At 54.0% G+C, this 24,685-nt stretch overlaps 2 protein-coding genes across 4 annotated transcripts in view; one reads left to right on the top strand and one right to left on the bottom strand.

Annotated features, from left to right (window-relative positions):
- Positions 1-18,697, bottom strand: part of TBC1D22B (TBC1 domain family member 22B) — a gene marked incomplete at both ends in the record, with an annotated part of 39,571 nt that extends 20,874 nt beyond the window's left edge. Inside the window, 6 exons of one of the 3 annotated variants that reach the window (XM_080710600.1) lie at positions 265-393; positions 979-1,049; positions 1,139-1,369; positions 3,710-4,017; positions 8,462-8,518; positions 18,642-18,697. In XM_080710600.1, the coding sequence (XP_080566726.1) occupies positions 265-393; positions 979-1,049; positions 1,139-1,369; positions 3,710-4,017; positions 8,462-8,518; positions 18,642-18,697 (852 nt within the window). The remainder of the gene's footprint in view (positions 1-264; positions 394-978; positions 1,050-1,138; positions 1,370-3,709; positions 4,018-8,461; positions 8,519-18,641) is intronic. The other 2 variants (XM_080710601.1, XM_080710602.1) reach the window with 2 other exon arrangements.
- Positions 18,698-23,113: 4,416 nt separating this feature from the next.
- On the top strand, positions 23,114-23,683 carry TMEM217 (transmembrane protein 217; the record flags this gene model as incomplete). The annotated part of the gene is made up of 1 exon (XM_080710428.1): positions 23,114-23,683. The coding sequence occupies one exon, from the start codon at positions 23,114-23,116 to the stop codon at positions 23,681-23,683; it is 570 nt and encodes a 189-aa protein (XP_080566554.1).
- Positions 23,684-24,685: the final 1,002 nt, after the last annotated feature.

The raw sequence follows: 24,685 nt of genomic DNA, 5'->3' as shown, positions 1-24,685 counted from the left end.
CGCCCACCCGCCGCCTCCACCACCCAGGCCAAGGAGGCCCCACTGCACTCGGGCATCCCAGGGGCGGGCGGGCCGACGGTGCTCTGTGGAGTCCCGGGTGGGCTTCCCCAAGCCCTGGTGATGAGTGCGCTCGCGGGTTGAGGAAGCGTCGCTGTATGGGTGCAGGAGCAGCTGCCGTGGGAGCGGAGGCGCTCGGGGTAGACCCACGCCTGCCCTGCCGGCCAGGCGGCACAGCTGAGCCTCACTGAAGGCCGGCGGCCTCACCTGCCTGTAGGTGTCCTGGTGGTGCTCCTCGTTGCGAGATGCGTAATACTGCTCAATGAAGCCGAAGTACTCCTCCCGCTTGCGCTGCAGGGTCATCCTCCTCCTCTCTGTGTTTGCCGGGAGGTAGCCCTGCGGAGTGGGGCAGACGTTGGCGGGGGTCCTTGGCTTTTACTGTAGCCTGAGCGTGGCCTGGGAGCCGCCAAGGGACAGGAGTCCGTCCCCTCTGGGTTCTGGCCACCGGCGTCTGCCTGTCCTCAGAGTGATCCCCACGGGCAGATGCCCCGGGCCAGCCTTCCCGGCAGCTCCCTCGGCCCCTGGAGCCCGTGGCGCAGGGAATGCAGGTCAGTGGGAGGGAACTGGACACGGTCACGCCTCTCCCGGAGGGCCTCGCGTGCGCAGGGCCGCGCCTCGGGAACACAGGCTCGGTTAGAACATTCTGAAATCAACCCCAATACATACAAAAAAGTTGTCCAGCCAGGAACGGTGGCATATTCCTATAATCCCAGCTGCTCCGGGCGGGGGGGTGGGGGCTGGGGGCTGGGGCACAAGGATGGAAGTTCAAGGCTAGCCTCAGTAACTCTGAAAGACTCTTTCTCAAAATAAAAAGTAAAAGGGTCTTCGCATAGCTCAGTGGTCACGGCAGGGAGCAGGGAAGGCCACGCGCGAGAGCAGCACCCACGTGGCCGGCCAGCCGGAGGGGACGGCGGGACTCACCGACAGCAGCCTCCAGGTGACCGGGCGGACCTCCCTGGGGACGCCTGGCCAGCTACACTTCCTCAGCTCATCTGCAAGCAGAAGGAGCCCGGCGGGGTCAGCCTCCACAGCCCGAGCCGAGCGGCAGAGGGGGCCCGGCCGGGCAGGAGACCGGGCTCACCCAGGTCGGTGTTGTGGCTGGAGAGCAGCTGTCGGAACTTCTCCAGGCGGGTCTTCTCCCGGACTGTCATGGGGGGCGCCCCAGACGCGTTCTGGTCCGAGATCCGGGCCACGAGGGGGATGATGGGCCGGAGAGGGAGTGACTGCTGTTTGTGGAGTGGGTTCCTCAGGCAGGTGCCACCTGGCGTGTGACAGAGAGCACAGCCACGTGAAGCGCTGGGAGGGAGGTTGCCTGGCCTCCCGGCAGGGCTGTGTCTGCAGACTGGCGGAGCCCCCGCTGGGGGCGGCTGAGCCCGCTGCCCCACCTGGCCCCGGGAACAAAGGCAGAGCTCGTGGGCAGGGCCCAGGGAGTCAAAGGTTCTGCTTTTCCCCCAGCCTACGCCCTGGAGCATGAGACTCGGCCCCAGCAGCACCCTCCTCCCCGCTCCATGCGGCAAAAGGGCTGTCCCGAGGGCTGAGGGAGCCCTGCTGTGACTCCATGCCTGCCAGGGGAGTGCCGGGGAGCAGTTCTGGCCCCTGGCCACCCCGCGCTGGGTCACACCCACTCCGAATGCACTCTGCTGCGGCTGCAGTACATGACGGCCACCGGGTCACCAGGGATCGTCTGGCAGCGCTCACAGGGGCAGCCCCGGTGACCTGACTGCTGCGCCTTGCTTTAGGTGCTTTGTTTTAAGTTAGATATTAAGACTTAGTTTAAGCTTTACTACTATGAAATATAGTCATTAGGAAAATTAATAATTTAGTGCAGTTTTTAGAAACTACTTTGTAATAAGCTTGATTCTATAAGTGTTATTTCAGTCTTAAATTTATGTGTTCCCCTTGAGATTTAAACCCAGGCACAGGGTGCAAATAGTTTATGGCCAGTAAAGAACAATCAATCTCCTGTGCCAGGGCTGCCCCAGGCCCTGGTTATCTTAAAAATTGTCTGTATAAGTTACTCTAAACTGAAGAAATGTTATGACATGCCTTTAATCAAATGCTTAGGTTCTAATCTGAATAGTATAGAGGTGTTAAGATGGGACCGATGAACTAGCCTACTTTTAGAGATTGTACTTCAACAGAGTCTTAGCCCAGTCCTAAATAATGCTGACTCTATCTTAAAGCCTGTCTTCCTCTTAACAGTTTTAAGAGAAGACCCGGGCACCGGGTGGGAGTAAGCACCCAGAGCCAGCTCGCTATGCCCTTGTGTCTGAACAAACACTCCACAGATAAGAGACCCTCTTCCCATGTCAGTTGTGTGCTTTATGGCTGCCTTTAAGTATACAAGTTGTAAATGTCAAGAATGTCCAGGCTGATACAGTGGAAATGACTAATGACCTCACCGACATATATATAAGGCGGCCTTCGAGTGTGACCGACACCTTTGCACTTGTGTGGAGACACATGCGCTTGGGTCCAGGCTCGAACCTGTAATAAGGTGTGGCCTGACGGACTAACAATTGGCTATGGACAGTTACTCACGCTCGCTAGGTTACAACACTGACCACGAGGCGTTCAGAAGCACCGAGAGGGTGGTGAGCCTCAGCGTCCGGCTCCGTGCACGAACCCCCACCACGAAGAACGCTCACTGTACCTGCGCCGCCCTTCCCCGACCGCTCCGTGTTCTCAACAAGCCTGGGGTCGGCGGGCACAGCAAGCACTACACACCGACCAGCCAGCACGACCGCAAGGTTTACAGAACAGCAGCCGCGAGGTGGAGGGAGGCGCCAGGGCAGCGGGCGGGCGGGCCAGGGCACACTGAGAGTGCTGGCTCCTCGTGCTGGGGACCTCTGCAGGCCCCAGTGGTGGCACGCAGACGCTTCACACAACTGCAGGTTCAAGCGGGGGCCGGAATCGGGATGGCAAGTGGCCGTGGAAGCATCGCAAAACCCTCGCAGCCGCCCACGCTCAGCCTGGGGTTGTGAAAGGCGTCCCCTTAGAACGCGAGCCAGGACGCTCTGGCCGAATTCGGTCCCCTCTCCCCTCCCAGCCAGCACCTCACCTTTCAGCAGGGACAGCGCTTCCCTCCACAGCTCAAAACAGCCGACTTCCACTAAACCCCTGGGCAGCCTCAAAGTCTGCAGTGGACACTCAGAACCTCTGAGCGTCCCCATGCATCTCCTAAGACCGCCATCATGCCGACCAGTTAGCAGGGCCAGTTTCCTCCCCTCCCTGCAAGCCAACGGACAGGAAGCCTGGCAGGGGCCTCCATCAGACGGCTCCCTGCACAGACACAGGGAGCCCACCTGAGGCTACCGACTGCTCCTGGGGCCGAGGAAGCGCTTGTGAACCTCGGCCACCGACGACTTGCGGTGTGTAGCCAATGATCATAGAGCCGACGGCCCTAGAGCGACGTGAAGCGCTCAACCACAAAGGCTCTGAACCCTGATGCGGCAAAGGAAGAGAAGGAGAGGAGGCTGCTGGCGACACTGGTGTCAGGAAGTGAGAGCCAGGCCGCAGGGCTCAGCGGCTGCCTGAGGGCCACGAGGTAATCAGTACCTGCGGCCTGAGTCTGCTTTTAGCATCCCACAGCGGAGCCGTGATGCTCACGGGACATCACCTCAAATCAAGTGCACTCGTGGGATGGACTTACTGGAGTTTCTGGAGAGCTGGGCATCACTGCTGGACTTGATGACCTTGTGGTTGGCGGGAACGTCGGCCGTCGTGGACTGGGACCGTTCGGGTTTTGCCCGCAGCTTGCTGTGGGTTTCCAGGACCTGGGCTGCGGTGGCCAAAGCAACTTTCGAGTTCAGGGTCTGGAAAGAAGGCGCGGAAAAGTCCTCCTCCTCGTCATCACCGATGTCCCAAGCATCGCTGGTGTTCCGAGCAAACTCGTGGAAGCTCGAGGCCTTCTTGTTCTTCAGAGGAACGGCATTGGCTTTTGACCGCTCCTTGATGAAGCTGCAAGAAGGGGGCACCGTGACCAAGGGGCTCCTGGCACGTCCGCCCACCTCACCTGTTTGCCAGCTGCGCGCACGTGTGTGTGTGTGTGTGTGTGTGAGAGAGAGAGAGAGAGAGAGAGATAAGATAGAGAGAGAGAGAGAGAGAGAGAGACACCAGGTGGAACCCCCAGGGACACTCCAACTCTTAGTACACCCTAGCCTTTGTGTTTTCTGTTTTGAAACAGGGTCTTGGTAGACTGCTAAGTCTCGCTCCGCTGCGGGGCTGCCCTGGAACCTGTGCTCACCCGCCTCAGCCTCCCAGGTACTGGGGTTACAGGCGGGCGCCGCCATGACCAACTGTGCGCCTGCATTTACTTGCTTATGTTTATTTTACTGGGGATTGACCTCGGGGCACTCTACCTCTGGGCTACACCTCCAGCCCCTTTTATTTTCTAGTTAGAGACTAGCCTCACTGAGTTGCTCAAAGTCTTGCCATGTTATTGAGACTAGCCCTGAACCTGCGACCCTCCTGTCTCAACCTCCTACTAAGTACTAGGATTACAGATGTGTGCCACCACACTGAGTTTGATCTCTGTATTAAAAAGAAAAACAAGCCGGGCTTGGTGGCACATGCTTGTCATCCCAGCATTCAGGAGGCTGAGACAGGAGGATCACGGTTCGCAGACAGCCTCAGTTACTTAGTGAGGCCCTACATAACTCAGTGAGACCCTGTTTCAAAATAAAGAATCAAAAAGGGGGGGGGGGCAAGGGCATAGCTTAGAGGTTGAATGCCCCTGGGTTCCATCCCCAGATCCGGGAAAAAAAAAAAAAAAAAAAACCTGAGTGTAATGGTGCATGCCTATAATCCCAGTACTGGGGAGACTGAGCCAGGAGTCAAAGCCAGCCTCAGCAACTTAGTGAGACCCTGTTTCCAAATTAAAAAAATAAAATAGGGTTGGAGTGTATCTCCGAGGTAGAATGCCACTGGGCTCAATCCCCAGCACCCTCCCCGCACACACACAATTGCCTAGTCGGGCATGGTGGTGCACGCCTGTAATCGCAGTACTTGGGAGGCTGAGACAGGAGGACCCCAGGTTCAAAGCCAGCCTTGGCAATTTAGCGAGGCTCTCAGCAGCCTAGTGAGACCCTGCATCCAAATAAGAAGTAAAATAGGGCTGGGGGCATAACTCAGAGGTAAAATGCCTCTGGGTTCAATCCTCAGTACCAAAAAGAAAAGAAAGCATTCAAATGAAAAACAGTAAGCCAGGCATGGTGGCACATGCTTGGAATCCCCGCATTCAGGAGGCTGGAGACCAGAGGATCGCGGACAGCCTCAGCTACTTAGTGAGGCCCTCTGCAACTCAGTGAGACCAGGTTTCAAAATAAAGAATAAAAAATAGGGCAGGGGTATAGCTCAGAGGTCGAATGCCCCTGGGTTCCCCAGACCCGCAAAAAAAAAAAAAAAAAAAAAAAAAAATTAAAAACAGTAAAACTAGGCCGGGCGTGGTGGCTCATGCTTGTCATCCCCGCGCTTGGGAGGCAGAGACTGGAGGATTGCGCAGGTCCGAAGCCAGCCGCGCTGGTTTAAGAGACCCTGTTTCCAAACAAAATTATAAAAAAATATGTCTGGGAGTGTAGCCCGGGGGTAGAAGGGCTTCCAGGAATCCCAGTACCACCCCCCCAAAAAACAGTAAAACGAAAGCAACGGAGTACAAACATCTGCAAATGTAAAACGTACCCAGGCAAGGTGGCCAGCCACCGACTGAGCCTCACGCAAGGCCGTGCCCAGGACCGCGTCTCCTGGAGGAGGGTGTCCGCGGTGCCCTGCAGGGCACTTCAGGCTCATGGTGGACAACCGACTGGCGGAAGTGTAAGAGGAACAACGTGTGTGCCACGGCCTGCTGCACGGCCCTGAGCTTACTAGGGTGAAATTTACACCACAGCAAGGGCACGGAAGTGCCCCGGCAGGCTTGAGGCTAGCCAGGATGGCGGTGACGATTACGGGTGTTGCTAGGGATGGAGCCCAGCGGCATTCTACCTCTGAGTTCTTCCCTCAGACCTTTTCAGGTTTTGTTTTGAACAGATCTTGCCGGGTGGCTGAAAGTCTCGCCACGTGGCTGGGCCGCCTCAGCCTCCCAAGTGCCAGGGCGACAGGCCGCATCACTGGCCTGCCTCTTCCAGCCTGTTTTATGGGTGAGGAGGCTGCCGGTCAGAGGGAGGCTGAGCAACTTCCCCGAGGTCACGAGGGGCACAGGGAAGGCCTCACAAGTCCAGGGACACTGGGACAGCCCAGACGAAGCAGCGGCCGCTCGCTCGCTCGCTCGGTGAGGCTATTTTGAAGAAGCAGGGCCACCGGTTATACCCGTCGGAAGCCGAAGACCAGTCACGGCATGATGCGATAAAGCCGCGCTGCTCCAGCAGCCTGCTTGTCGCACTTCACAGAATGCTTTGGTTGGTACACAGCATTCTTACATATTTTGAGGGGCCCTAATACAATTGAAAAAATTGTCTGACATTGGTAAACGACGGGAAGCCAATGAGAAGTTTGGTAAAATGCAAATAAACCCAAGTGCCCGAGAAGCTCGAGCGGCCTCATCACTTGAAGGAGGACTTGAGGCTTTAGCCTCAGTCCAGAGAACAATCGACCCGGTAGCCTGGGTGCCTCTGAGGCCTCCGGGGCTGCTCGGCAGTAACATTCATTTTATCTGGGCTGTAAAAATTACTGCAGGCAGTATTATCTGTACTAGTAATAACGTGACAAATGGAACTCGGCACACGGGGACAGGAATGAGCTCTGCGGGGACAACTGAAGATGGCGTCCACGCTCTGCGGGAGGGACCAACGGCCCCTGAGGCCGCCTGCGGGGAGCGGGGAGGACAATAAACGCGTGCCAGCAACGGCACTAAGGGGGTGGACGCTCATCAGAGCGCGCTGGGACTGCCCAGTGGTCTGGGCTGACCCAGCTGCCTGCGGTGGAGGATCCACCGGCGTGGACGGGAAGGCCCGGGGCCCCCGACCTGCTCCCCGGAGTGGGGGCTCAGTGGCGACAGTGGACTGGGTGGGGCCCCGACCCAGACGTGCAGCAGAGCGGTACGCCCCGCCTCCTACCGGCTGGACAGGGAGACTTCTGTCCACAAGTCTCCCGAATACGCGCTCATCAAAGGAATTACAAACCTCCTGCCTGTGATCTGATGTGTCTGACTGTGCCGGGTGTGGTGGGCACGCTTGCAATCCCAGCACTCGGGAGGCTGACACAGGAGGATCCGGGCTTACAACCAGCCTCAGCTCCTTAGTGAGGCCCTCTGCAACTCAGTGAGACCTGTTTCAAATGAAGAATAAAAATAGGGCAGGGGGTGTAGCTCGGAGGTAGAATACTCCCTGGGTTCCATTTCCAGACCCGCAAGCAAAAAAAAAAAAAAAAAAAGAAAAGGGAAAATGTATTAAGATTTGCACTGCTGGGCTTCGCGTGGTGGCGGTAGCACACGCTTGTCATCCCAGCATTCGGGAGGCTGAGACCTGAGGATCGCGGTTCACGGACAGCTTCAGCTACTTAGTGAGGCCCTCTGCAACTCAGTGAGACCCGGTTTCAAAATAAAGAATAAAATAGGTTAGGGGGTATAACTCAGAGGTCAAATGCCCCTGGGTTCCACCCCCAGACCTGCAAAAAAAAAAAAAAAAAAAAAAGAAAGAAAAATAAGATTTGCACTGCCGGGTGTGGTACACACGCTTGTAATCCCCGCGCTTGGGAGGCTGAGACAGGAGGATCGCACAGGTTTGAAGCCAGCCTCAGCTACTTAGTGAGGCTCTCAGCAACTTAGTGAGGCCCTGTTTCCAAATAAAATATAAAATAGGTCTGGGAGTAGAGCCTGGAGGTAAAAAGCCTCTGGGTTCCACCCCAGTACTATGAAAAGAAAGGAAGGAAGGAAGGAAGGAAGGAAGGAAGGAAGGAAGGAAGGAAGGGAAAGAAAGAAAGAGATTAGCACTGGTGAATCTTTTTACTAGTGAGAGGCCCCAGGGAGCCCTGGCTCTACTGCCCGTGTGCCTGAGCTCGTGCAGTGTCAGAGGCCGCAGAGCGCTGACAGCTAGGTGGTCGTGGTGCGGGGAGAGGCGCAGGCGCTTACAGTCAGAGGCAGTGAGCCCCAGGAGTCACATCTCCCGGGGGGGTCCTCGGTCCCGGCTTTCCCTCGCAATACTTAATCAACAGGCACCTTTGGCCAGAACAGAGAATCCAACACCAAACCCTCCATACAGCAGCTCCCAGGGGAAGAGAGTCCAAAGTCTCTGACGTGCGCTGATTTCCTATTTACTAATGGACCATTTGCAGGTAAGAAAACTGTTCATCTCCTGGTCGAGAATAGGGCAGAGGAGAAGCTGGAAAAGGCCGAAGTGGAAACGGTCATTTAAACGCAGCGCGAGGTTGCGGGCACGGAAGCAGACGCGGGGCAGGAAACGCGTGGACTTACTTTTTGGTGAGCCGCGGGTCCAGCGGAGGGTGCTGAGCTCCGTACACAGGCTGGATGCTGAGAGAGAGACGGGAGGAGGTGAGCAGTCAGGAGGAGGGCTACCGGGTCAGAGCTGGGCTGACTCAGAACCACGTTAACTCCAAGAAAGACTGCGCCCAAGCCCACCCCAGAAATAACCGTCTTTTGTGTGTGTGGTACTGGGGGTGGAACCCAGGGGCATTCTTCCTCCAAGCTACACCCCGGCCCTAAGTTTTAGTCTTTTTATTTTTGAAACAGAGTCTCACTGAGTTACAAAGGGCCTCACTAAGTAGGTGAGGCTGTCCTCCAACCGCTATCCTCCGGTCTCAGCCGCCTGAATGCTGGGATGACAAGCATGCGCCACCATGCCCAGCTAGTCTACTCTTTTTCAAAAGTCTCTGGTGTGAGCCGGGCGTGATGGCGCACGCTTGTCATCCCAGCACTTAGAGGCGGAGACAGGAGGATCGCATAGGTTTGAAGCAGCCTCACATACTCAGCGAGGCTCTCGGCAACTTAGTGAGACCCTGTTTCTATTAAAATATAAAAATAGGTCCGGGAGTGTAGCCCAGAGGTAGAAAGCCCCTGGGTTCCATCCCCAGTACCACACACACAAAAAAGTCTGTGGTGTGGAGGGTAAAGCTCATACACGCTTAGCATGTGCCACGCCGCAGTAGTTTTAAATTCCCAGCATACACTGCAATTCAAATAGGTTCATAAAAGCCTTTGATAATGTTCATTTCCCTGGTGTAAGGTCGAGGCTTTCCACACGCACCATCCCGCCCTGTCCGTAAAGAGGGCTGCACGGGAGGCGACAGGCTTTAGGGTTACAGAAAGCCGAGTTGAAACACCTGCTCCAGCACCGGACCACTGGCCACCCACACCAACTGAGCGGACGCCCTGAAACCCGCGGTCTCCTGTGAGATGGGGCGCAGCCGAAGGCCAGGGCCTCCATCACTGGGGCCAGCATCTCAGAACCACCGCACTGCGCCCCCTCAGCCGTGTCAGCCCGGCTGAATTTGTAAGCACACGTTGCACCAAACTGCAGTGAATCTCAACCCGATGGACCCAGGGCACTCAACCTCTGAGCCCCACCCAGGCCCTATTTTTTATTCTTTATTTTGAAACAGGTTCTCACTAAGTTGCGGAAGGCCTCACTAAGTAGCTGAGGCTGGTCATGAACTGCGATCTTCCCAAGTACTGGGATTGCAAGCGTAGCGTGCACCACCACACCAGCAAGACTATATATATATATATATATGGTTTTTTTTGTTTTTTTTTTGGAGGTACTGGGGTTCCTGGAAACCCTTCTATCTCGGGGCTACACTCCCAGACCTATTTATTTTATACTTTTTTTTATTTGGAAACAGGGTCTCTTAAGTCAGCACGGCTGGCTTCGAACCTACGTGATCCTCCTGTCTCCGCCTCCCAAGCGCAGGGATTACAAGTGTGCGCCACCACGCCCGGCCAAGACTATATTTTAAAAAGAAACTACTTTGCTTTGTTTGGTACTTGGGATTGAACCCAGGGGCATTCTACCTCTGAACCACACCCCAGACCTTTTTATTTTTATTTTGAAATAGGGCCAAGTTGCTGAGCTCAGACCTGTGGTCCTCTTGCCTCAGACTCCCAGCAATGGGATCACAGGCACACGCCACCACCTGGCTCAATAAATTAGTATGTACAGTTATTTATTTGTGGTACTGGGGATTGAGCCCAGGGGCACCGTACCTCTGAGATATACGCCCAAGCCCTATTTTATTTTTATTTTGAAACAGGGTCAGGCTAGGTTAATGAGAGTCTCATTACTTGCTGAAGCCAGCCTCAGCAACTTAGTGAGATGCTATTTCAAAAAAAAAACAAAAGGCTGTGGGTACAGCTCAGAGACAGAATGCCCTGGGTTGAATTCTCAGTACCACAAAATAAAGAAATATATACATAGAATAAAAAATAGCTCAGAGGCAGAATGGCCCTGTGTTCCATCCCAATACCACAAAAAAGTAATTAATTAAATAAATAAAATACATCTTATCTTTATTGACAGAGTAATGATATATTTATGGGCACATTGTGGTATTTCAATACATGTATACAATACCATGATTTTGTGTGTGTGTGTGTGTGTGTGTGTGTGTGTGTGTGTGTGTGTGTGTGTGGTGCTGAGGTTCCTGGAAGCCCTTCTACCTCCGGGCTACGCTCCCAGACCTATTTTATACTTTTTTAAATTTGGAAACGGGGTCTCTTAGGCCAGCACGGCTGGCTTCGCACCTGTGCGATCTCCTGTCTCCGCCTCCCACGCACGGGGATGACAAGCGTGCCCACCATGGCCCACTACCATGATTTTCTTTTTGCATTTTCTTCTTTTGTGACTCTGTTTCAAAACTTAAGCAAGGGTGTGGGTGCAGCAGGTGGAGTGCCCAGGGTTCAGTCTCCAGCAATAAAACATGATCCGATCAAAGCCACGCAAGCAACACGGGTGGGGCAGAGGTCAGGGCTAAGGGACCCTGGACCAGCGCACGCCACTTAGTGGAAGCCGGAGGCTGATGGCCACGTGTTCTCTGCGGAGCAGGCCCAGCCATTCTGTGGCTAGAAGCCGGCCCCTGCAGCTCTCTGCCTTAGCAGGCGCGGGCCGGAGCCCACCCAGGCGAGCCCAGGCCCCGCGGGGCAGCTGCTGTCCTCATCTGGCTTTCAGGTCTCTGCAGCCGGAAAGTGCCCTCACGCACGCAGGGCCAGGGACGAGCAGGCCGCCTCCACAAGGCCGCCTCCGCGCCCTGCAAACCCCCGCGTAGGAAAGCCAGCAGGCGCATGTGGCTGACACGGGGCCAGAGCAGGCCCAGGAATGGGGGTCCCGTCCCATGTGGAGGCCGCCGTGCTGCAGCCGAGCTCCGGCACCAGAACCGGCCTGAGCCGCGGACCACGCACTCCATCAGTAAACACGCTCCCAAGCCAAACCAGGCCGGAGCGGGCCTGCCTAGGCGGCCGGGCACTGCGCAGTCCACCCTCAGATTCGTTAAGCCAGGCGAGGTGGTGCACGCCTGTGATCCGGTCCTTGGGAGGCCAAGACCAGAGGTTCAAAACCAGCCTCAGCAACTCAGCGAGGTTCGCATCAACTTAGTGAGACCCTGTTTCAAAATAAAGAATAAAATGGCGCTGGGGGTGTAGCTCGTAGGTGGAATGCCCTTCATTGCCCTGTACCCCACCACACACAAAAGCACAAGACAGAAAAAGCTACTGTTGGCCCCACTCCTCAAATCGACCCCTATCAACCATGCCCAGCGTAACAAAGCCAAAGAGAAATACCCAGCCCACCATTGGAGTGGCTAAATCTAAATTTCACTTGCAAGCCGGGCATGGTGGCGCTGGCTTGTAACCCCAGTACCCCAGAGGCTGAGACAGGAGGATCTTGGTTTGAAGACAGCCTCAGCTACTTAGTGAGGCCCTTTGCAACTCAGTGAGACCTTGTTTCCAAATAAAGGGGTGTAGCTTGGAGGCAGAAGCCTCTGGGTTCAATCCCCAGTACCACAAAACAAACAAACAAACAAAGTAATGAACTGATTTAACCCTCAGGTTTAACCTGAGCCCCTCACTACACAGGCCAGGAGAGCAGCCAGAGGGAAGCCCAGGACCCGCCACGCCCCGGCTTCTCTGCAGGTGCGGCACCACACCGCGCGCTGAGGGGCGCTCCGGGATCTGCTGAGGACAGCCCGGCCTGCGCATGGCGGCCTGCTGTGGCTCTGCCCCCGGCCTCGCCTAGCCCAGCGCCCGCCTCACCACCGCACCCAGCCTGCCACCTGCCCACACTCAGCCCCCACACGGGCTGGCGTGTGTGGAAATGTGCGTGGAAGGACGTGCGTCCCAGTAACTGGTGGCCTTCATGAGGCCAGGGCCAAGGACGTTGAGCCCCCCAGCCACTGAGGCAGGAGGGCGGCTCAATGGCAGAGGCTTGCCTGGCCTGAGCGAGGTCCCTGGTTCAATCCCCCGCACCACCAAAAAACCCTGCGGCCACCAAAAGCATGCCTGGCTACATTGGCACTGATTTATTTGTTTGGTTTTAGTACCAGGCATTCTCCCTCTGAGCTACACCCCCAGCCCTGTGTTTTATTATTTATTTTGAAGCAGGGTCTCACAAAGTTGCTGAGGCTGGCTGTGAACCTGCGATCCTCCTGCCTCGGCCTCCCAAGTACTGAAGTCACAGGGGCATGCACCACCACGCCAGGTTTATATTGTTGCTTTGCTTTGAGTACTGGAAATTGAACCCAGGGATCTTTTGCCTCTAAGCTGCACCCCAACTGTATTTTATTATTTTTATTAATTTATTTTTGTGGTACTGGGGATGGAGCCCAGGGGCATCCTACCTCCAAACAACACCCCCAGCCCTATTTTTTTATTCTTTATTTTGAAACAGAGTCTCACTGAGATGCAGAGGGCCTAAAGAGTAGCTGAGGCTGTCCGCGAACCCTGATCCTCCTGTCTCAGCCTCCCAAGTGCTGGGGCTACACGCGTGCCCACCACGCCAGGCTGTATTTTCTTTTTAAGCAGGGTCTCACTGAGTTGGAGTGGCTCACTAAGTAGCTGAAGCTGGCTAAGAACCTTCAGCCTCCCAGACAGAGATTACAGGCATGCACCACCTTGCCCATCCACGTTGTTGGTGGTGGTGGTAGTAACAGCGGTACTGGGGATGGAACCCGGGGGCATTCTACCTCCAGGCTATGTCCCAGCCCTAGTTTTTATTCTTTATTTTGAAACAGGGTCTCACTGAGTTGCAAAGGGCCTCACTAAATAGCTGAGGTTAGCCATGAACCCAGATCCTCCTGTCTCGGCCTCCCGATGCTGGGATTACAAGCATGTGCCACAGGCCCACTCGGCTGCATTGTTATTTTTAAAAAGAATGTTTCCTTCATTTTGAACTTTATTTTTTTGTTGTTTATTTTGCTTTTTGGTAGTGCTGGGGATTGAAGCCAGGAGCATTCTACCTTTGAGCTACACTCCATGCCCTTTTTATATTTTTATTTATTTGGAAACAGGGTCTCACCAGGTTCCTGGGGCTGCTGCCCTCAAAGCCATGATCCTCCTGTATCAGCATCCCAAGTGCTAGGATTACAAGCATGCACCACCACGGCCTGAAGGCACTTTAATAAAATTCCTATTTGTGTCTGGAGCATACCTGTAATTCCAGTACTTGGGAGGCTAAGACAGGAGGACCACAGGTTCGAGGCCAACCTGAGCAATTTAATTTATAGAGACCCTTGGCAATTTAGCAAGACCCTGTTTCAAAATTGAATGATAACCAGGCATGGTGGTGCACACTTGCAATCCCAGTATTTGGGAGGCTGAGACAGGAGGATCACAAGTTCGAGGACAGTCTCAACATGTAGTGAAACTCTTATCAGCATAGTGAGACCCAGTTTCAAAATAAAAATAAACTAGGCCGGGCGTGGTGGCGCACGCTAGTAATCCCAGCACAGGTTTGAAGCCAACCTCAGCTACTTAGTGAGGCTCTCAGCAACTTAGACCCTGTGTCCAAATAAAAAATATATATAAAATAGGTCTGGGAGTGTAGCCTGGAGGTACAAAACCCCTGGGTTCCACCCCCAGTACAATAAATAAATAAATAAATAAATAAATAAATAAATAAATAGGGCTGGGGGTGTAGCTCAGAGGCAGAATGCCCCTGAATTCAAACCCCAATACCACTTTAAAAAAAAAATCTCCAGTACAACACATACACAGCAAAACTTCTCTTTGTTGCCGGTGACATTACTGGCTTGTGGTCAAGGAAAGTGAAGCAGCCATCCGGCCCTCTGAGGGTTCACCTTTGAGTGACTCGTCCCCTCCCGGCTGGGGCTGACCCCGCTGGTGCCCGCTCACTTGCTGGTCTCCCTATCCAGGAGGAAGTTTTCTTTCTCCAAGACCAAGAGTCCAGATGCGCAAGTCCTATTCTCGAGAAAACGCCTTCACGTCTTCCTTAAACCAGAGCAGGGACCTTAGTTTCCTGCCCCGCGCAGGGGCTCCTGGGACTTCCCTGCCAATGCACACAGCCCAGCCCGGCTGCTCTCCAACCACAGCAGGACAAATAACCAGCACTGGAGGAAGGTGTGAGAAAGTCTTTTAAAGGTCGACAGTGACGGTCTGTGGAGCAGCTCTAGCTGCTGGAATACTGCCCCAGGGGGGTTTGTGGGGGGGTTGCAGGGCTGGGGACCGAACCCAGGGACACTCCTAACCCTATTTTTTATTCTTTATTTTAAAACAGGGTCTCACCAAGTTGCGGAGAGCCTCACTAAGTAGCTGCGGCTGTCCTCGACCCTGCGATCCTCCGGTCTCAGCCTCTCAAGTACTGGGATTACAAGCGTGCCCACCACTCCTGGCTCTGTCCCAGGTTCTTTACAAATAGGCGATTGCATCTAGTCCTCACAGTAACACTGAGAAAACAATTTTTATTCTTCATTTCATATATAAAAAAACTGAGGTCCAGGTGACAGACATACACTTATATGTCCATACATGTAACATAAAATAACCCGTCTTCTTTTGGAGATGGGGGAATGGGGATTAACCCAGGGAAATTATGACTCTGAGCTACACCTCCAGCCTTATTTTATTTTGTACTTGGAAACAAGGTCCTGCCAAGTTGCTGAAGCTGGCCTGGAAGCCGCGGTCCTCCTGTCTCAGCCTCCCGAGCACTGGGATTACAGGTGTGCACCACTGCAGCTGGCTGGCTGAAATAACCCACGTCTTTCTGAACTCAAAAGTTCTTTCCTTCTAAATTATTCAAGATGAAAAAGAAAGTCAGAAACTTGAAAAAAACTAAAGTTGACTATTTCTGTAGTCCAGGAGAAGAAATTCAGAAGAAAGATTGTTAATACAACCAGCTGTCAGAAGGCAAGCCATGTCCCACATCTCCTATACTGGTTCCTCATAAAACTCTTATTATAATCCTAGGATGTCAAAATTTATTATTGAGGCTGGGTATGATGGCGCACGCTTGTAATCCCCGCGCCTGGGAGGCTGAGACAAGAGGATCGCACAGGTTTGAAACCAGTCTCAGCTACTGAGTGAGGCTCTCAGCAACTCAGTGAGACCATGTTTCCAAATAAAATATAAAATAGGTCTGGGAATATAGCCCAGAGGTAGAAAAGCCCCTGGGTTCCACCCCCAGAACCACACACAAAAAAAATTATTGCTGAATGTAGTGCCTGTAATCCTAGTACTTAGGAGGCTGAGACAGGAGGATTGCAGGTTTGAGGACAGCCTCAACAATGTAGTGAGACTCTCATCAACCTAGTGAGACTCTTTACCAAAATAAAAATAAAATAGGTCTGGGGTGTAGCCCGGAGGCAAAATGCTGCTGGGTTCAATCTTCAGTGCCGCAAAAATAAATAAATAAATAAATAAATAAATAAATAAATAGGGCTGGAGGCAGTGTAGCTTGGAGGCAGAATGCTCCTGAGTCCAATCCCCAGTACCACACACACACAAAAAAAAGTTAATTATCTATCTATAGAGAAGACAGAGAACAGCAGTTTGCCCAACTGGATAGCTCATTAGGCCAGGAAGGAAAAAGAAGTCAGGAGGCAGGAAATGCTTGTCTAAAACCACCCCTAGCCTGGAGATGACACTGTAACTCCATAGCCCTTCACCTAGTTTTTATCTTTTTGGTACTGGGGGTTAAACCCAGAGGCGCTCTACCTCCAAGCTGTACCCCCAACACCCCCCTCTTCTTCAAAAGGGGCCTCACTAAGTTGCTGAGGCTGGCCTCCAGCCTGGGACCCTCCTAAGTGGGATTCGGGTGCACCACAGCTTGCCCTGCAGCACTGTTCATCTTACACTTCCTTTGCTTTCAGCAGTATTGTTTTAAAATGTATCACTAAGAGCTGATTCTAACCTACTTGCCATATATGTCCAAAAGGGTTTGTGTGTGGTACTGGGGTGGAACCCAGGGGCTTCCTACCTCCAAGCCCCACTCCCATAGCCGAGGCCGGCTTCGAACCTCTGTGAGCCTCCTGTCTCAGCCTCCAAGCCCGGGATTCCAAGCGTGCACCACCACGCCCGGCTTGATCTTAAATAAAACAAGACAGCTACATAGCCAGATTCTCTCTTGTTTAGAGAATTTTCAAAAAGGCACAAGGTCACAGGATTATCCCAAAAAGAAAAGAACAAAACCAATCGGGGAAGTAGGCATGAGAGACATAACCAAATGCGTCTCAACACTGGCTGGCAGAAATCTGAGATTCACCGCTGAGCACACACCTCCTGGTACTCTTCAGGACTCTGCCCAAAACAAATTGAAACTGTAAACAAGCAGCACGCTGATGACTGGACAATGGCTAAGAATGTCAACATCAAGAAGTAACTGCTAGCCGGGCGTGGTGGGCACGCTTGGAATCCCAGCATTGGGAGCTGAGACCGGAGGATCGTGGTTCATGGCCAGCCTCAGCTACTTAGTGAGGCCCTCCGCAACTCAGCTCGGAGGTCTAATGCCCCTGGGTTCCATCCCCAGACCCAGGGAAAAAAAAAAAAAATTGCTTAGCCGGCCGCCACACTTGAAATCCCAGCAGTCAGGAGGCTGAGATGGGAGGATCGTGGTTCATGGATAGCCTCAGCTACTAAATGAGGTCCTTCGCAACCGACTGAGACCCTGTTTCAAAATTAGAAAGAAAAAAAATAGGGCTTGCGGTGTCGCCCAGAGGTAGAATAGCCCTGGGTTCCATCCCTGGTATTGCAGCAAAAAAAGAAAGAAAGAAAAAGAAAAAGAAGTAATTGCTTGTCATCCCAGCATTCGGGAGGCTGAGACAGGAGGACCGAGCTTCTCCAACAGCCTCAGCTACTTAGTGAGGCCTCTGCAACTCAGTGAGACCCTGTTTCAAAATAAAGAATAATGCCAGGAGTGGTGCACACTTGTAATCCAAGCTCTTGGGAGGCTGAGACAGGAGGATCGCACAGGTTCGAAGCCAGCCTCAACTGACTGAGGCTCTCAGCAACTCAGTGAGACCCTGTTTCCAAATAAAGTATAAAATAGGTCTAGAAGTATAGCCTGAGGCTAGAAAAACCCCTGGGTTCCACCCCCAGTACTAAAAAAATAAAATAAGGAATAAAAAAATAGGGCTTAGTGGTATAGGTTGGAGGTAGAATGCCCCTGGGTTCCGTCCCCAGCACCCCCCTCCCAAAAAAAGAAGTAATTGAGGAGACAGGTGTGGTGGCGAATGCCTATAATCCCGATATTTGGGAGGCTGAGACAGGAGGATCACAGGTTTGCAGAGAGTCACAGCAAGTAGTGAGACGCTCATTAACCTGGCAAGACCCTGTTTCCAAATAAGAAATAAAATTGGTCTGGGGTATAGCTTGAAGGTAGAATACCTCTGACTTCAAGCTCTAGTACCACCAAAAAATAAATTTAAAAAGAAGTAATTTACGGGCCAGGCGTGGTTGGTGCATACCTGTAATCCTAGCGGAGGCATGAGGATCCCATGTTCGAGGACAACCTCAGCGAGCAGTGAAACTCTCATCAACCTAGCAAGACCCTGTTTTCAAGCAAAAAATAGAACAGGGCTGGGATGTAGCCCAGAGGTAGAATGTCTCTGGGTTCCATCCCCCGTACCACAAAAAAGTAAATAAACAAATAAAACCAAGAAGTAACTTAGAAGGTCTACTGTACAACCGTGCAATTAAGGGCATGAGAAAGCCAACTTTGGACTGGGCAAATCCTTAGAATATGCCAAGGAAAGACCCCTAACGGGGCCGGGCGTGGTGGCGCACGCCTGTCATCCCAGCACCTGGGGGGCTGAGACAGGAGGATGGCAGGTTTGAGTCCGGCCTCAGCAACTTAGCAAGACCCTGTTTCCAAATAAAAACAATCGACAGGACTGCAGGTACAGCCTGGAAATAGAATGGCCCGGGGTTCGGCTTCCAGCACCCCCGAAATTAATAGCCACAGACACAGTAACGAGAAGGGCCGGCTCGCGTGGGGCTGGGCGGCGCCGCGTCCCCGGCGCCCCGGCCCCGGGCTGCCCTCGCCCGCGGAGCCGCCGGCTGGGCGGGGACCGGCGGGGTGCGCGGCGGCGCGGCCCCGGGAGTGCGGCTCTCGCCGCGCCCGCCCGCCGCAGGCTCGGCGGCGGGGCCCGGCCCGGGGCCAAGTCCGGTCCCGCTCGCTCTCGGCGGGCGGGCTCACCTCCCCGGCAGCTTGGCGCTCCTCTTCCAAAACTGCTTGCTGTTGTCGGCGGCCATGGCTCTGGCCGGGAGCCCGGTCGGCGGGCGGGGGGCTGCGGGCGGGACGCCCCGCGGCCCGCGATCTCAGGGCCCGGCCCGGCCGCTTCCCCGCCGCCGGTCACCCGCTCGCGGCTCCCGGGGGCGCCATCTTGGATGTGGGCAGCCCGGGCCGGGCCGCTGCCATTGGCCGGCCGCGCAGGCCGCGACGCGCCGACCAATCGGGAGCCGAGACGCTCGGGCCGCCGCAGCGCGTGACGTCAGGGCCGCGCCGACCCATCGGAGCCGAGACGCTCGGGCCGCAGCGCGTGACGTCAGGGCCGCGCGCCGGGCGGAGCTGCGGGAGCGCGGGGCGGAGCCGACGCAGGTGCGGGGCCCGGCTCGGGTGCGGGGGCCGCAGAGCGTTCGTAACCGGCAGCCAGACCTGCCAGGCCCTGCGCCGTGTGTCCATTGGAGAAAACGCCCAGCCTCACCGCGGCTGTGCCCCACGGCCCCTCTGTCGAGATCTCAAGTGATCCTTTTTCTTCTTTTCCTTTTTCCGCGAAGTAAGATGGGACGGCTTCCTCAGCCCGGGGGTGGTCCGGAGCCGGCGAGCACCTGGCCCACGGGAACCTGTTCATCGGACGCTGGGGAGGGTCCGCGCCGCGGGAGCCGGGCGCCCTCGGCCGGGAGCGAGGCCCGGAAGCGGCTGCGGCGCCGCCCCTGTCACCCAGCACTTGGGAGACACGGGAGGATCACGGGTTGGCTTCAGCTCAATGAGACCGTTTCGAAATTAAAAAATAAAGTAGGGCTGAGGGTGTAGCTCAAAAGTAGAATGCCCTGGATTCGACCCCCAGAAAAAACAAACGACAAACGAAGACAGTGCTTAGGAAATGTTCTTATTTTATCCACCCAGTTCATATTGCCGAGCACCCTTTCTTTTGAGGATATATATAATCTCACCGTGGCACCCATCACCCAGATTGAGGATCTACCCCTCCCTGGCAGTCTTAATTTCCTCTATTAACCTATAATAAATATTTCACTCCACTTCTGAATTTATTTTTAATCTAACTTTGACTTGGAATGAGATCTAATATTAGTATTAGATCTCTCGTTTATTATCTCGAGTCCTTTGAATGTCTTGTGATTCTTGGGCTTTGTGAGTTTCTGTGGATGTGATCTCTGATGATAGAGGGGGAGAGGGAACAGTCACCAGTAGGTTGTTTTTTGTTTTGTTTTGTTTTGTTTTGTTTTTTGGCCGTCCTGGGGATTGAACCCAGGGGCATTCGACGTCAAATCTCCATCCTCAGCCCTATTTTATTCTTTGTGAACAGAGTCTCACTGAGTTGCAGAGGGCCTCACTAAGTAGCTGAGGCTGGCCAGGAACCTGTGATCCTCCTGTCTCAGCCTCCCCAGTGCTGGGATGACACGCGCGCCCCCCAGGCCGGCTTCAGTGTTTCTTTAAAGCACACACACGTACCCTTTTATGTGTTACTTTGCCACCCTCTCCTCCCCTGAGAATGCAAACGCCACAACAATGGGGCTTTGTTTTGTCCCCACTGTATTCCCCAGCACCTGAGACAGAGCTCAGTGCCCAGTGCATCCGAGGCGCTCAATAAATGTTTATTGAAGGCGTGGTGGCGCACGCTTGTAATCCCCGCGCTTAGAAGGCTGGGACAGGAGGATCGCACGGGTTTGAAGCCAGCCTCAGCTGCTTAGTGAGTCTCCACAGCTCAGTGAGACCCCGTTTCCAAATAAAGTATAAAATAGGGCTGGGAGTGTAGCCCGGAGGTAGAAAGCCCCTGGGTTTCACCCCAGTACCACACACACACAAAAAAGGCTGGGGGTGTAGCTTGGACGCAGAATGCCCCTGGGTTCTGAGGCAGGCATATGCTAACCTTAGAGATAAGTACTGAGTAGAAAAAGACTTGAGAAGTCACAGGGGTCATTTCAGAGGAGGGCCTCCATTCAGAGGATAAAAATGAAGGTCGGGTGTCCTGGTCCTCACCTGCGGTCCCACACAGGGAAGGCTAAGGCGGCAACCTCACAAGTTCAAAGCCAGCCTGGGGGACTGTGAGGCCCTGTCTCGAAAAATAAGTAAAAATATCTGGGCTCAATGGCACATGCAACTCATCCCAGCCACTCAGGAGGCAGGGATCACAAATTCTGGACCAACCTCGGCAGCTTAGCGAGACCTGTCTCAGAATTTAAAAAAATATTTTTAAAAAGCCAGAGATGCGGGGCGTGGTGGCGCACGCTTGTAATCCCCGCACTTGGGAGATGGAGACAGGAGGATCCCGCAGGTTTGAAGAGACCCTGTTTCCAAATAAAAAATATAAAATAGGTCTGGGAGTGTGGCCCGGAGGTAGAAGGGCTTCCAGGAACCCCAGCACCACCAAAAAAAAGAAAAAAAAATCAACCAGTTTGAGGCGGACCACGCCTGTCTTCCCAGTGGTAGGGAGGCCGAGACAGGAGGATCACAGATTCACAGCCAGCCTCCGCTACTTAGTGATGCCCTCTGCAACTATCTTTCTTTCTTTCTTTCTTTCTTTCTTTCTTTCCTTCTTTCTTTTTTTTTTTTTTTTTTTTTGTGGCACTAGACAATGAACCAAAGGCATTCTACCCTTGAGCTAAACCCCCAGCACGATTTTATTTCTTATTTGGAAACAGGGCCTCTAAGTCGTATAGGGCCTTGCTAAGTTGTCTAGGTTGTCTTCAAACCTCCTAACTCAGCCTCCCAAGTATTAGGATTACAAACAGGCACAACCACACCCAGCTCCCTCTGCAGCTTAATGAGACCCTGTTCCAAAATAAAAATAGGGCTGGGATGGACCTCAGAGGAAGAATGCTCCTGGGCTCAGTCCTCAGTGTGTGTGTGTGGGGAGGGGGTACTGGGGGTGGAACCCAGGGGCTTTCTACCTCCGGGCTATACTCCCAGCCCTTTTTAATGTTTTATTTGGAAACAGGGTCTCACTAAGTTGCTGAGAGCCTCACTAAGTAGCTGAGGCTGGCTTCGAACCTGCTGTCTCAGCCTCCCAAGCGCGGGGATTACAAGCGTGTGCCACCACTCGCGGCTACCCAGCCTTTTTTAAAAAAGAAAAAATATATATTTTTTAATTGAAACAGGGTTTTGATGGGTTGATAAGAGTCTCACAACTTGCTGAGGCTGTCCTGGAACCTGCAATCCTCCTCTCTCAGCCGCCCAAGAACTACAATGCCAGGGGTGTGCCACCATGCCCAGCTCTAAGGGGATTTGGGGGGGGGTACTGGGGATGGAACCGTGGAACCCAGGGGCAGTCTACGCCCGAGCTACACCCCAGCCCTATTTTTATACTTTATTTGGAAACCAGGTCTCCCTGAGTTGCAGAGGGCCTCACTAAGGAGCTGAGGCTGGCCGTGAACCGCGCTCCTCCGGTCTCAGCCTCCCGAATGCTGGATTCCAAGAGTGCGCCAGCACGCCTCTAAGGGGATTTATTTAGTTATTTATTTTTGAAGATTTAAAGAAGTTTATTAAAAGATAGAAATACAGAAAATAGAAATGCAGCCCCACGCCCAAATGGCATGAGGGCTGACTCGAGATGGATACGCCCCTTAGGGGTTAGAAAGCCCTCCCCTCGGAGCCTGCGGCCAAGGTGCAGAGCGGGGCTCAAGTCGCGTCATCTGGGCCCTGTTTATTTTTATTTGTATTTTTTGTAGTTCTGAGGATTGAACCCGGGGGGCATTCCACCTTCAACCTACATCCCAGCATCCCCTTTTTTGTGGTACTGGGGATTAAACCCAGAGGCATTCTAACTCCAGGCTATACCCCCAGCCCTATTTATTTATTTATTTGTTTGTTTATTTATTTTTGTGGTGCCAGGAATGGAGCCCAGGGACATTCTACCTCTGAGCTATACCCCTAGCCCTATTTTTTATTCTTTATTTTAAAACCGGGTCTCACTGAGTTGCAAAGGGCCTCACTAAGTAGCCGAGGCTGTCCGCAAATCGCGATCCTCCGGTCTCAGCCTCCCGAATGCTGGGATGACAAGCGTGCCCGCCACGCCCAGACCCTTTTCTTATTTTGTGAAGCAGGGTCTCACTACGTTGCTGAGTGCCTCGCTATGCTGCTCAGGCTGGCCTTGAATCTGCAGTCCTCGTGTCTCAGCCTCCAAATACGGAAATTATAGGCATGCGCCACCACACGCCCAGCTTCCTTTTTAGTTTTTATGTTGAAACAGGGTCTCACTAGATTGCCGAGGGCCTCACACAGTTGCAGAGGCTGGCTGCAAACCCGCGATCCTCCTGCCTCAGCCTCCCAGGTACTGGGATGACAGGCGTGCGCGTGGCATTGTGAAGCTGGAGCCGAGACCCGCCCCCTGCAGACAGCCCTGGTTTCCATCTCTCTCTCTGGTTTCCAAGGTGGACTGGGACTTGGGCCAGAGCAGGCCTCAGGCTCGAGCCTCCGCCAGCCTCAGCATGAAGCGGCAGCGCTGGAGTGGAATGACGGCCAGGATGGGCACGGTGCTGTCGGGGGCCTTCACCATCATGTCCACCAACCTGTACCTCATCTTCGAGCAGAGGCAGCTGAGGACCGGCAACTGCACGGTCAACCTGCGGGACAACTTGACCCACAACGAGTTCCAGCAGCTGGTGCGCTGCTGGGGCTGGGAGCTCGTGTGCCTGCTGTCCGTGGTCTCCCTGGCCGCCAGCGGCCTCCTCTTCTACTCCGTGTACGCCCAGGTCTACCGGGGCCTGCTGCTCTACCTCGGCTGGGTCCTGGTCTACGAGGGCGCCAGCCTGGGCATCCAGGTCCTCACCAACCACTTGAGCCCCACCGAGGTCCGCGTCCTGCGCTGGTTCGGCTGGGTGGCCCGCGCCGTGACCCACTGCTACTGGCTGTTCTTCGTCACCATCTACACCCAGATCGTGTACAAGAGCCAGAACCAGGGCAACATACTGTCCTACAACCGGCGCATCTCCATGGGCGCCGGCGAGGCGCCGCGGCGCAAGTCCAAGATCCTCAGCTTCGCCCAGCACTACGAGTGACCGCCCCGCCCTGTCTCCTTGGGTCTTGCTTCCGTTCAGCGGGTTGGCAAGCAGAGCCCCTGGCCGCTCTCGAAGGGGAGCAGGGGAGGAGGCGTGGTCCTGCCACCCCTAAAACGCCTGCTCCCCAAAGTGTTGCAGTAAACGGGACCGTTTGTCAAACCCTCGCTGAGTCCGCCAGCTTATTGGTCAGAGTGAAGCGGGGCCAAGACAGAGATGACGAGGGACTCCATGGCAGCGGGCCGCCCCGGCCTCCGGCCTCCTCCCGCCCCACGCAGTTCTGCACCCACGTCCAGACACGACGACGGCCGCTGGCCTCGGGTGGGTGTGTGCGGTGCTCCCCGCACAGCTCCTCTTCTGTATGAGAAGGAAAACTGGAAAAACAGAGGAAGATCATTCTTCCATTTCTGTCTCCAGTTTGCCCCTCCTTTGTCAAGAAGTGCTAGCTGGGCATGCTGGGGCACACTTTTAATCCTAAAATTTAGGAGGCTGAGACAGGAGGATCGCAGGTTCGCGGCCAGCCTCAGCTACTTAGTGAGGCCCTTTGCAACTCAGACCCTGTTTCAAAATAAAGAATAAAAAATAGGTCTGGGGGTGTAGCTTGGAGGTCGAATGGCCCAGGTTCAATCCCCACTACCCTCCACACACATAGAATTAAAAAGAAAGGACTGAGGGGTGTAGCTTGGAGGTAGAGTGTTCAATCCACTGGCTCGATCTCCAGTATCGAAAAATAAAAAAGTAAGTAAGCTAGTGAGTATATCATGAGTTCATTTTTATCTCAAAAGTGTAGCCGGGTGAGATGGAGCACACCTGCAACCCCATCTCTCGAGAGGCTGAGGCAGGAGGAGTGACAGTTCTAGGCCACCTGAGCACTTAGCCCAGAGGGATAGTGTTGGACAGGAGGGTGAGCTGTTACCTGCCGCCATCTCCACACAGCGTGTTTACAGTGGCCCATATTTAGCTAAAATGTTTCACAGACACTGATGTCCATGAAAACCAGGGCAA

The sequence above is a fragment of the Muscardinus avellanarius genome (assembly GCF_963383645.1).
Source record: "Muscardinus avellanarius genome assembly, chromosome: 14".
Classification (NCBI taxonomy): domain Eukaryota; kingdom Metazoa; phylum Chordata; class Mammalia; order Rodentia; family Gliridae; genus Muscardinus; species Muscardinus avellanarius.
The sequence above is the reverse complement of the archived record's forward strand: the minus strand, read 5'-3'. Positions and strand labels throughout refer to the sequence as shown.